This window comes from Taudactylus pleione, unplaced genomic scaffold, assembly GCF_031769625.1.
Source record: "Taudactylus pleione unplaced genomic scaffold, aTauple2 ptg000214l, whole genome shotgun sequence".
Classification (NCBI taxonomy): domain Eukaryota; kingdom Metazoa; phylum Chordata; class Amphibia; order Anura; family Myobatrachidae; genus Taudactylus; species Taudactylus pleione.
The window spans coordinates 15,861,963-15,874,788 of NW_028284616.1; the positions used below are offsets into that span (position 1 = coordinate 15,861,963).

The 12,826-nt window shown below is 47.7% G+C and overlaps 1 protein-coding gene across 1 annotated transcript in view; it reads left to right on the forward strand.

Moving 5' to 3' along the window:
* Positions 1-12,826, forward strand: part of LOC148517634 (protein kinase C delta type-like) — a 60,296-nt gene that overhangs the window by 25,328 nt on the left and 22,142 nt on the right. Inside the window, exons 4-5 of the mRNA XM_088478488.1 lie at positions 3,523-3,614; positions 8,089-8,151. Of these exons, the coding sequence (XP_088334614.1) occupies positions 3,523-3,614; positions 8,089-8,151 (155 nt within the window). The remainder of the gene's footprint in view (positions 1-3,522; positions 3,615-8,088; positions 8,152-12,826) is intronic.

Consider the following 12,826-nt stretch of genomic DNA (forward strand, 5'->3'; position numbering starts at 1 on the left):
GTGGTAAACCCTTTATATTCACTCTTGTGAAGTCTTCTCTTGATTGTTGACTTTGACACATATACACCTACCTCCTGGAGAGTGTTCTTGATTTGGCCAACTGTTGTGAAGGGGTTTTTCTTCACCAGGGAAATAATTCTTCTGTCATCCACCACAGTTGTTTTCCGTGGTCTTCCGGGTCTTTTGGTGTTACTGAGCTCTCTGATGCGTTCTTTCTTTTTAAGAATGTTCCAAACAGTTGATTTGGCCACACCTAATGTTTTTGCTATCTCTCTGATGGGTTTGTGTTGATTTTTCAGCCTAATGATGGCTTGCTTCACTGATAGTGACAGCTCTTTGGATCTCATATTGAGAGTCGACAGCAACTGATTCCAAATGCAAATGTCACACCTAGAATCAACTCCAGACCTTTTACCTGCTTAATTGATAATGAAATAACGAGGGAATAGCCCACACCTGTCCATGAAATAGCTTTTGAGTTGATAGCCCCATTACTTTTGGCCCCTTAAAAAGTGGGAGGCACATATAGAAACCGTTGTAATTCCTACACCGTTCACCTGATTTGGATGTAATTACCCTCAAATTAAATCTGAAAGTCTGCAGTTAAAGCACATCTTGTTTGTTTCATTTCAAAGCCATTGTGGTGGTGAATAGATACCAAAATATGAGAATTCTGTCAATGTCCCAATATTTATGCACCTGACTGTATGCTAATATTCTGCTGTGACTTTTCTTTTTAAAAATTAAATCTCATCTAGATGTAAAGCACAACAGAATATGCTGGCACCATATATATATATATAATACATTTTCAAAACTGCTTGTAAACGGTATCTACATCATTTGGGGGTCTATTCATGACGTTAATTATTGGGGACCCCCGATAATTAACATTCTAACTTGCCGATTCAGCATTGCTCCGGTGCGGTGACAGGTGACCTGAAAATCAGCTTTACGGCGAGCGGCATCACTGCTCCTATCAGAGCCGTGAATCTTTTCACTACTCCTTTTGGAGCAGTGCAGCTAGTGCGCATGTGTAACCAATAGGTCACGCATGCGCACAGGAGCCCCGACATCTGACGGAAGGAGTGGACAGGGGCGGAGGGATACAAAAGGATCCTTCTTCGCAACCCAGACCTCCTTTCCATAGGGAAGGAGCAGGTTGTGATACACAAGATGGCGAATGCTCCCGCACTCAAGCTCCGAAAATAATGTATTTTTGGAGCTTGATGAATTCTGTCCCCATACTAGTGTATGGGGACAGCGGGCCATTCCGCCAGTGGAAGGTAAGTAGGAGATATCTGTGATATCTTGATGAATGGCCTGATAAATTAATTTTTACAATTACAGGTAAAAATTTTCATTTTCATTTGCTTTTGTAATAATTAAGCGACGATGAATAGGCCACTTGGTGATAAAGGGATTATTGAAGATAGAGAGGAAAACAGAAATAAATGCTGTACCTGAGTGTATGTCAGTAACATCTCTCCCATTGGGTGCTGCCTTCTGTATTACATTCATTTTTATTTATTTATTACCAGTTATTTATATAGCGCACACATATTCCACAGCGCTTTACAGAGAATATCTTACCATTCACATCTGTCCCTGCCCCAGTGGAGCTTACAATCTATATTCCCTACCACATGCTCACAAACATACACACTATGGTCAATTTTGTGGGGAGCCAATTAACCTACCAGTATATCATTACAGCAATATCTCCTGCCCCGTCTCCTCCTCCACTGCTAGAACTGGGCTGTTTACTTGATTTAAATATAGCACAGATCTTAGCCGATGGTCATTTAATAGTGGGGTAATCTGAGGGGCGGCATTTACTGGACTAGTACATGGGAGTATATAGGAGGTCATGAGGATGGGATATCCTAACCTGGAAATACTGTTAAGAACTAGCTGGCCATAATTCCTTTTATCATATTGTTACTGATATACAGGGGTAGAAGTATGGGAGACAATGGAGGCGCCTGCCCCGGGCGCCAGGACTGAAGGGGCACCTCCTCCATCACCAATAATATATTCACCCCACTTAGGGCTGTAAATATGGGGAATAAGGGGGGCACTAAATGATATCTTGCCTCCAGGCATCTGGGATGAACTTCCGCCACTGCTGATATATGATTATAACACCATCACTGCTGTAAAATATTCCCCTCTAATCTCTGTAATATATTTACCATCTCACCTGTAGTACAGTATTTCTTCCCCATCCCCCCACCTATACAGTAATACATTCCCCTACATATTACTTGTGTCATGTGCTCCGTGGATTGAGGATCAGCGCTACAGATAACAGCTTCTAGTGATAATACAGTTGTGCAGCTCTTCTGCAATTATTCATTATTTTTGTTTTAGATGCAAAAATTACTATTAATCTTTGCATGTAGGACAATTATAATATTCTGGTATAAAAATAAAAATGTTACTGGTGTTATGTAATAATAACTGGACTGTAATAACATTATAGAACATGTTCCATAAACTGTAATACTTCTTTTTCCCCCTTGTGTCCCCTGCCCTCTCTCTGCTCTCATAGGGGCCTATTCATCATAACTTCAAATTCTCTGGAGGTAATTAGGTTTAGAACTCGCATGGAGTTCTACCTAATTACTGGAGAAATTCATCAGTCCTCCTCCCCATAATTATCTATTCCAAAAAGCTGTCATTTTTGCGATTTCTTTTCTTTTGCAATTGCGAGAGTTTTCCCTCTCTACACTAACTTACCGCATCTGGAATCTGTGCTGCACATGCGCTGTTACATTCGTAAAACCAGTGCATGCACAGCACTACCTACAGCTGCGGTAATTTTGTGTGTCCCTCTCAACCCCCCTCCCCCTCCGCATACCTTCCCCCTGTCCCACACTTACCTGCCCGCTGCAGCGCCTCTGGCTCCGGTGGCTGTTCAGACGTGTTCTCCCGGCAGAGCACTGTACAGTTTAGAAGAAAAAAAAAAAGTTTTGTTTTTTTCTAAACTTTATTGTGTTCTGCTGGGAGAACAGTGTCCGAGCAGACACCGGAGCCAGAGGAGGGACCAAAGCGCCGGATGAAGATGCCGGGGGACCTGCCCATGCTGACACAGGTAAGTGTTACCTGCTATTTGCCACCTCACAGTGGCGGACAGTAACTCTATCAAATTTGATGAATACCATAATTTCTATATCCCCATACTATTGTACGGGGAGTGTGGAAATTAACGCAGGGGGACTTAACCAGGAGATATCAGTGATGTCTCCTGTGTTAAGATACTTCATGAATACTAAAATAACGGTATTTAAGGAAAATGTCCTTAAAAACATTATTTTAGTGTTGATGAATAGGCCCCTTTGTCTTCCCCATGACCATCCATTATATTCCCATGAAGAGAAAATAACCGAAGGACAGTTTTTATGAATTAATAATGTATATAATTTATCTTTACTTATTTATGGTCTAAAGATGACATTCCCCATGTCCTCCTGGCCTCTCTGACATGTATACTGATACTATTGCTTCTACCATACACAGGAGCATTTACTACTCGGCATGGAGTATGCATGTGGCGGAGATTTCCATCGTCTCCTGCAGAGGAAAGGCCGCCTTACCATCCCCAGTGCAAGGTGAGGATATGGGAGAATATCTTGTTAGAGACACTGGTTAGAGGAAGGACTTTATGATAGGTGATATATTATAATGATCCATTGTATTCAGTGGAAAGGGTTCTCCTGATGTATAGAAATAGATAACACAGTATGTAATAGCATGGACTATATGCAGCAGCAGCTCCTGCCCTCTTGCCTGAGGGGGCTGCAGCTGCTGCTGGCCTGGGTCCCGGCGCCTGCTCATTGAATCAGGACCTGTGCATGCGCATAAGCGGTGGTGGCGTCGCGCATGCGCATATCACCAGCTTCTCGGGGCTGCATTGGTGGCAGCCTCAATAAGCCCTGTAGGGCTGCCCAAAAGGCAGAGCATCGGCTTCCACTGCAAGCAGCTCTCTGCTGATCGCAGCCCGGACCGGCAGTCCCAGGGGGAGGAGACACCTTCCCCTGGGGCTGCCTGTCTTTAGCGTGACTGGCAGGAGGCACCTCTAATAGGAAGCCACCTCCAGTCACAGTGTAGTCAGTACAGTCACGGAGTGCACTGGCTCATTGAAGTTGCTGATTTTACTGGGGGGGCGCAGCCTCGCAGCCCCTAGGTAACATCTGCCACTGAGTATAAGTCTTATACTGTAGCTTAGGATTGGGATATCAATAGTATTAGCAGTGACAAACATTAGTTGTAACAGAATTGAGCAGCTGCTTTCATCAAAGTGGGCAAACACATCGCCGGTCACAGCTGGGTATTCTATACATATAATGGTCAGTGACATGAAGGTGGACTTTTACGAAGGGGCAGTTTTGTATGTGGTTGGGAAACCGCCACACATCAAATGTGATTTTTAGATCCAACCCATTTACTAATCTGTGTTTTGAAACAATTTGCATCCAGATTTGTGGTGGTTTTCAAACTCTTAAATCGCATTAGGTCCTTATATTCTGTAAGAGCCCAGCCTACACAGGATTGGGCCCTGTCCTCTAAGGGGGAACCTGAAAAACTGGTCTTAAAGGCGTTACTATTTATTTTATTTCTCCTAGAGACGCTACTTTTTACTTTATTTATCACAGGGTACTACTCTTTATTAATTATGGGGCACTACTCTTTATTAATTACGGGGGCACTACTCTTTATTAATTACGGGGGTACTACTCTTTATTAATTGCGGGGGCACTACTCTTTATTAATTACGGGAGTACTACTCTATTAATTACGGGGGCACTACACTTTATTTTGTTAATTACGGTGGCACTACTCTTTATTTTTGCTTATAATAGGGGCATTACTCTATTTTATTTATTGCATTGCTCTACTAATTTATTTTTTATGGGGGTGCTACTCATTAATTATTATAGGGGCTCTCTTCTTTAGTTTATATACTACAGTGGTGCTACTTTTTATTCATTACAGGGCACTGCTCTTTTTATTTTATGGGGGCACAACTATTTCATTTAGTGCAGGGTAATACTTTTTATTTTATTTGTTACGGGGACATCTGTAGAGCACCAGTTGTGCATACTGTTGCTTATAGTTCTACAAGAGTTTCCATAATGATATAGTATTTTCCTGGCCCCTAATGTTGTGGAGCCCATTGTCCCTAGGACGGTACTCTTAACTTGCGGGGGCCTGATCATTTTTTCTCCATTTTTTTTTTTCAGTCTACAGACAAGATAGCACAAATGGCCTGGGGACTAGCCTCTGTCAGAGACACTTTTCTTTTTTATGACTAGTCTTTATTGGCTATGTGGTTTGAGCTGCTTAATACTAGCCTAATCTATATGGTTATTATTTGTAAATATTAGGGTTATAGTTTCAGATTGGGCAGATTGATGTCTGGTTTGGGGAATGGGTTCGATTCCCGTCAGCGGCAGGCCGACATCAGTAGAGTTCCGAGCAGCGGAAGCCCGACAGCGCTGGAAATCCCGATCGTGGATAGGTGAGTATCTACTAACCTAACCTAACCCCCCTAACCCTCCTTAGGGGTGCCTAACCCTAACTTCCCCCCCAAGTGCCTAACCCTAACCACCCCCTTCGCCGCTGCCTAAACCTAAGTCCCCCGGGGGGGTGCCTAACCCTAAGTCCTCCCCGGGGGTGATTAACCCTAACCCTCCCTCCCCCTAGCCTAACCCTAAGTCCCCCCCGGGGGTGATTAACCCTAACCCTCCCTCCCCCTAGCCTAACCCTAAGTCCCCCCCGGGAGCCCTAAACCTAACCCTCCCCCCCCCGCGGCTGTCCGCTCGCGGCGCCCGGCATCACTACGATCGGGATGCCGGGGGCGCCGGTCTCCCGGCGCCGGGGAAATGCGGGCGTCTACATCTAGATGCCCGGCATTTCACCCTTGCTGGGATATGACAGTCGGGAAGCCGGCTGCCGGTATTTAGGCAGTCGGCTTCCCGATTGCTTCCCCTGGATTTGAGTTAAGAAGAAGAAATATTGGGTTTAACACCAGAAACTTAGGATAGAGCTGCAGTGGAGATGAACTTCTATGAAGGTGCTGTTTTCCTGTGCACATACAAGCTCACCTATCTAATTGAGAGATGAACACCATTAGATTAGTGATAGAGGCCCTCATTCAGAGCCACTCGCTAGCGGCAGTACGCTCGTTCCGAGCGATGTTCGCACTTCTGCGCATGCGTACGGATCGTTATACGCATGCGCGAACCAGTCAGTGCGGCCGAAATTCATGTACTCGCAATATAGCGAATGCCTGCTATTTTGAGTGACAGAATGAGGCGTATGTGGGTGGTAACAGGGGAAGGTGCTTGAAAATGGGGAGTGGAGATCCGAACGCAGGCGTGCTTAAAGGTCAAAACGGGCGTTTTAAGGGTGTGCATAATTAATACAGCAGCGTCATTGACCACGTCACTGGGTTATTTTATAGCCAGAACTGCTCGCAAGATTGTGGTAGCAAAAACCAACCACAAGAATAGCGAGCAGTTCATACGCTGGTCGATGTACTCGATTAATCTAAAAAATAGCGGACATGACGTATGGTGAGAGCGGCCAGGGGGCGTTTTTAACAAATAAACGAGCGTATGTTTTGCACGCTCGTTCAGACTTAGAGGTGTGAACAGACTGCAATTTGCGAACGGATCACTTGAATAGCCACCCCTTGCTTTTGAATGAACGACCGCAAATAGCGAACGGCTCTGAATCAGGCCCAGAGATTGTTAAAAGAAATTGATTCCATACGTTGCCTTCCATTCTGATAAATAATGGTGACTGTAATAAAGGTGAGTGTTATAAGAAAATGACTTTCTGAGCATCATCTTGCTGGCATCAGTATAGATTGTAAGCTTGCGAGCAGGGTCCTCTTACCTTTATGTCTGTCTCTTACAACCCAGTCTTTTTTCTATTAATGTTGTCTCAAATTGTAAAGCGCAACGGAATACGCTGCGCCATATAAGAAACTGTTAATAAATAATAAACATAAATAAATAATACTCCTCTTAATAAACTCCGGGTACACACTGAGCGATGTGTACCCGGCTGCTATGTCGGTCTGACGGGCCGACGTATCGGATCATGGGTACACATCAGAACGAGGTAATGAAGGACGGAGCAATACCTAGTTCTGTCCTTCATTAGCTGCAACGGAGCTGCTTGCGATATCGTCCGGTTGGACATGCAGCACACCAACCGGACAGTGTAGCAAGTGGGCGCAGGAGCGCACATATTGGCCATACACACTGAGCGATGTGGCCGATATGTTAATCTGCTTCGCACAAAATAGTCATATCGTGCCGACATCGCTCCTGTGTGTACCCGCCGCTATATTCAATATATAGTAATTTGCAACAACGCACAGAGGCCCTGATTCAGAGTCGGACGCTCTGACAGAACGCTCGCTCTGAATCAGGGCCGTCCCTCCTCCTTTTTGGAGCGGCCTCCTGGCCGCTCGCATAGCTGTGGGTGACCACCCACAGCTATAGCGAGTGGCCAAAATGATGGTCGCGATGGTCAAGACCATCGGGCTTGCGACGAAACCCTTGCGGTAGGGTCTCGCTGCCGCAAGCCCTGGAGTGCTTTTGGCTCTATCAGAGGCAAACACACTCCCACTGACATCACTAGTGATGTCAGTGGGGCCGGCCCAAGACCGTAGGCGTTCCCATGGGAACGCCTCCGTCTGGGCAGCCACGCCCCCGGCACGCCCACCAAAGGGGACATGCTGTCAATCACCATCAACAGCACTCCCCCTTTGGTGCGAGACCTATAACAACGGCTTGGCCGTCGTTATTCGGGTCTCGCGCATGCGCCCGACGGAGCCGCCTCCGTCGTGCGCATGCGCACTTGGGTAACATCGACCCGCTTGCGAGCGCTCAGCGCTCGTGAGCGGGTCTGAATCAGGCCCAGAGACAGAAACATCATATTAGGCAGTTGGCAAATATGAAACAAAGAATGGGGACATTTGCACAAATTGTGGGGACTGTTGGCTGGAAATCATTCATCCATTATTTAAATGTCCCAACAATGTAACTTTACTTATTTTCTATCCACCAGGTTCTACAGTGCAGAAATTGTATGTGGTTTGCAATTCCTCCATGCTAAGGGCATAGTCCATCGGTAATTATATAGTTACAATTTAGCAACAGTATAATACAGTGATATTAGTATTAGTATAGAGTCTAATATACAGAATGTAATATACTTATCATGCCTGTTCCCAACTTTCTATGTGCAGGGGTGCCCCGAGGGAAGGGGGCAGTGGGTACTAATTGCTAAGGCCCAGGCTGTTGGAGGAGCCCAGTGGGGATCCAGGTCCACCACCCTCCCAGCCCCCTCTTACATATCAGCGCTGCCGCTGAGCTGTAGTCTCCTCGGCCTGCACCTAATGTGGAGGTAGGGGAGGAGCAATCAAACTGACCATGCCCCTCTCCTTGATCTGCCCCTGGCAGAGGGGCGCACTGCATCCCCCTGTGTGGCACACAGCACCACTTTGACACACCACAAATAATATTTTGCATAGTTTGTTGTAGGGGACATGGCTGCTCCTGCACATTTAGGCCCCTACAGTAACAGGGCCCACCACCGCTCTCTATGGCCCTGTCTATGTGTTATACTTTTATCATTGGCACATATTCCCACTTATATCTTACACACTCCCTCCCTTCTGCAGTGTTTTATTAGTTTCATATTATTTTTGGGTGAGGAGAGTTTTAAAAATGTGTACTTTTCTGTGCTACTAGCAGCTCAGTTCTCTGCCAACAACTGTGGGAAAAGTGGGCTGAGAAACCTCCCACCTGGTCCTGGAGGAGCTACCAGCATCTGTGATCACTGACTGATAGAGCTTTCTCTATGCCACTAGACTTGGGGGCCTATTCATCATAACTTAAAATTTAATGGAGGTAATTAAGTATAGAACTGGCATGGAGTTCTACCTAATTACTGGAGGAATTCATCATTCCTCTCTCCATAACTATCTATTCCGAAAAGCTGTCATATTTGCGATGACAGCTTTTTGGGAAATAGATAGTTTTCCCTCTCTACACTAACTTACCGTAGCTGGAATCCATGCTGCGCATGTGCTGTTACATTCGTAAACCCAGCGCATGTGCAGCACTACCTACAGCTACGTTAATTTTGTGTATCCCCCAACCCCACCTCCCCCCCGTCCCGCACTTACCTGCCCGCGTAGAAGCCTCCGGCTACGTCCTGCTGGTCTGACACGTGGTCTCCCAGCAGACCACAGTACAGTTTAGAAATAAAAACTTTTTTTTTCTTTCTAAACTTTATTCATTGTGTTCTGCTGGGAGACCACAGTTGTCCGATCAACCACCAGAGCCAGAGGAGGGAACAGAGCGCCGGAGGAAGACGCCGGGGGACCTCTCCAGCTGGAAGCAGGTAAGTGTCACCTGCTATTCACCACTTCACAGTGGCGGATACAGTACCTCCATCAAATTCCAAAAATACATAATTTTCGGAATTTGATGAATACCATAATTTCCACATAGTGTGGAAATTAATGCAGGGGGACTTAGCAAGGAGATATCAGTGATATCTCCTGTGTTAAGATACTTCATGTATACTAAAATAACGTTAATTAAGGAAAATGTCCTTAAAAACGTTATTTTAGTGTTGATGAATAGGCCTCTTGGGCATACCAATACAGGATAGAAAACTAACCATTAAATACAATGAGCTAATAGTGCTATAATATGAGATATGGTAAGAACTTACCCTTGTTATCTCTATTTCTACGAAGTCCATAGGGTTCCACAGGATACCTTGGGGTATAGGTGTGACGTCAGTCGCAGGGCACCAAAGAGTTAAGCTTTCAGCCTCCCAGGATGCACTAGGTCCCCCTCCTATACCCCGCCCCCGAGCCAAGGCACCTCAGTTAGTTACCAAGCCATAGGCCGGAGGAGGAGAAGGAAGAGAGAGAACAAAGATCTGGTCACATACAAGAATCACATTCTCACCAGAGGGAGACGGAAAACCGGTGACCAGAGCAAAGCCCATCTGCAGCACAGGTGCGACAGGGCGGGAGTCCTGTGGAACCCTATGGACTTCGTAGAAATAGAGATAACAAGGGTAAGTTCTTACCATATCTCATATTTTCTACTTCAGGGTCCATAGGGTATCCACAGGATACCTTGGGGATGTCCCAAAGCAGTATCCTTTAAGGGTGGGGACGCTCCTGTGCAGAAAGGAGAATCCGCCGCCCGAAGGAAGCATCCTGAGAGGCGAAGGTGTCAAACCTGTAATACCTCACGAAGGTATGGACAGAGGACCACGTAGCAGCCTTGCAGATCTGGACTGCAGAGGCACCACGTCGAGCTGCCCACGAAGGACCCACAGACCTAGTGGAATGAGCCTTCAGAGAAGGAGGAACCGGTAGGCCTTCATGAAGATAAGCTTCAGAAATAGCCATACGGATCCAGGCTGCCAAAGTTTGCTTTGAAGCAGGCCAACCCTTTTTACGGAAGCCATAGAGGACAAACAAAGCGTCCGACTTCCTAAACGAAGAAGTGCGGTCAACATAAGTCCTTAAGGCCCGCACAACATCCAAAGAGGCCTCACCCACGGAAAGACCCGGTGAGTTAAAGGCCGGAACAACGATTTCCTCGATAACATGAAACTGGGAAACAACTTTGGGAAGAAACTCGGGCCGAGTGCGGAGTACTGCCCTGTTCCCATGAAAAACCAAGAAAGGGGGTCTACAAGAAAGAGCCCCTAACTCAGAAACACGTCTGGCCGAAGCAATAGCCAGAAGGAAAACAGTCTTAGCTGTTAGCCATTTAAGATCCACTGATCCCAGTGGTTCAAACGGCGGTCCTTGGAGAGCCCTCAGGACCACAGCCAAATCCCAAGGCGCCACAGGTGGAACAAAGGGCGGCTGAATGCGGACAACACCTTGCATAAAGGTGCGCACATCCGGGATTGTAGCAATCCTACGGTGAAACCAGACAGATAGGGCCGAAACCTGTACCTTCAAAGAAGCAAGGCGAAGCCCATGATCTAGTCCCGCTTGCAGGAAGGCGAGAATCCGAGACAGACGAAACTCTCGCGGTGCATAACCTCTCGGTCGACACCACTGGAAGAACGTATGCCACACGCGATGGTATATCCTCGCGGAAGACGGTTTCCGAGCTCGCAACATGGTACGCACCACAGAGCTGGAAAACCCCCGGGACCTCAGCATGGCCGTCTCAACAGCCACGCCGTCAAAGACAGCCGAGTCAGGTCCGGGTGACGACAAGGACCCTGAGACAGGAGGTCCGGTCGTAGCGGCAACTGCAGAGGACTGTCCACGGACAGACCCTGAAGGTCTGAAAACCAGTGCCGTCTGGGCCACGCGGGAGCTATCAACAGGAGCGTCCCTCCTTCCTGTTTGAATTTCCGGATTACCCGTGGAAGAAGGGAGACCGGAGGGAACAGGTATGCGAACCGGAACGTCCACCGGACGGACAGAGCATCCACCAGAGACGCCCCTTCGTCTCTTGTGCGAGACCCGTACACCGGCAACTTGTTGTTGTGCCGGGACGCCATGAGGTCGATCTCTGGAAGACCCCATCTGTCCACCAGTAGTTGAAAAACGTCCGGGTGCAGGGACCATTCCCCCGGATGAACGTCCTGGTGACTTAGAAAGTCCGCCTCCCAATTGAGCACTCCCGGGATGAAGACCGCTGATATGGCCGGAAGATTGCGCTCCGCCCAAACCAGGATCCGAGACACCTCTACGAGAGCCGCCCGGCTTCGGGTTCCTCCTTGCCTGTTTATGTAGGCCATGGTGGTAGCGTTGTCCGACTGGACCTGTACCGGGTGACCCTGGAGAAACCGATGTGCCTGAAGGAGAGCATTGAAGACCGCACGGAGTTCCAAGATATTGATTGGAAGCTCCGCTTCTGTCGGCGTCCACCTGCCCTGGAACAGATGTGGACCCGAAACTGCTCCCCAGCCCCGAAGACTGGCGTCCGTTGTCAACGGGACCCAATTTGGAACCCAGAACGGACGTCCCTCGCTGAGGTGGGACGTCTGTAACCACCAAGCAAGGGACAGACGAACCTCCGGGGTGAACACAATCGTCTGGGACTTCAGAGACTGAGGCAGCCCGTTCCACTTTGACAGGATCAGGTGCTGCAGAGGTCTGGAGTGAAACTGGGCATATTCCACCATGTCGAACACCGACACCATGGAGCCCAGTAACCTCATCGCCGAGTGTAGAGACACCCGGCGGCTGTGCAGACAACTGCGCACCCTTGACTGTAAAGCAGAGATCTTTTCCTCCGTCACGAAGATCTTTTGCTGTCCCGAGTCCAATAAGGCTCCAAGATGCAGAATCCTCCGAGACGGGATTAGAGTGGACTTCTGCCAGTTGATTAGCCAGCCGTGCCGTTGCAGCAGGGCAATGGTCAGGTCCAAGTGGCGTAACAGGAGCTCTGATGATCCCGCCACCAATAACAGGTCGTCCAAGTACGGCAACATGCGGACTCCCTGCAGCCGCAGAGAAGCCGCCATGACCGCCATCACCTTGGTGAACACACGCGGTGCTGTTGCCAGGCCAAAAGGTAACGCCCGAAACTGGAAGTGGTCGCTGCGGATTGCAAACCTGAGAAACTGTTGATGGCGCAAAAGAATAGGGACATGCAGGTAAGCGTCCTGTATGTCCAATGACACCATGTAGTCCCCAGGTTCCAGCGCCAGAATGATGGACCGTAGGGTCTCCATCCGAAACTTCGGTACCCGCAAAGACTTGTTGAGTGCTTTGAGGTTGAGAATCGGACGAAAGGACCCATTG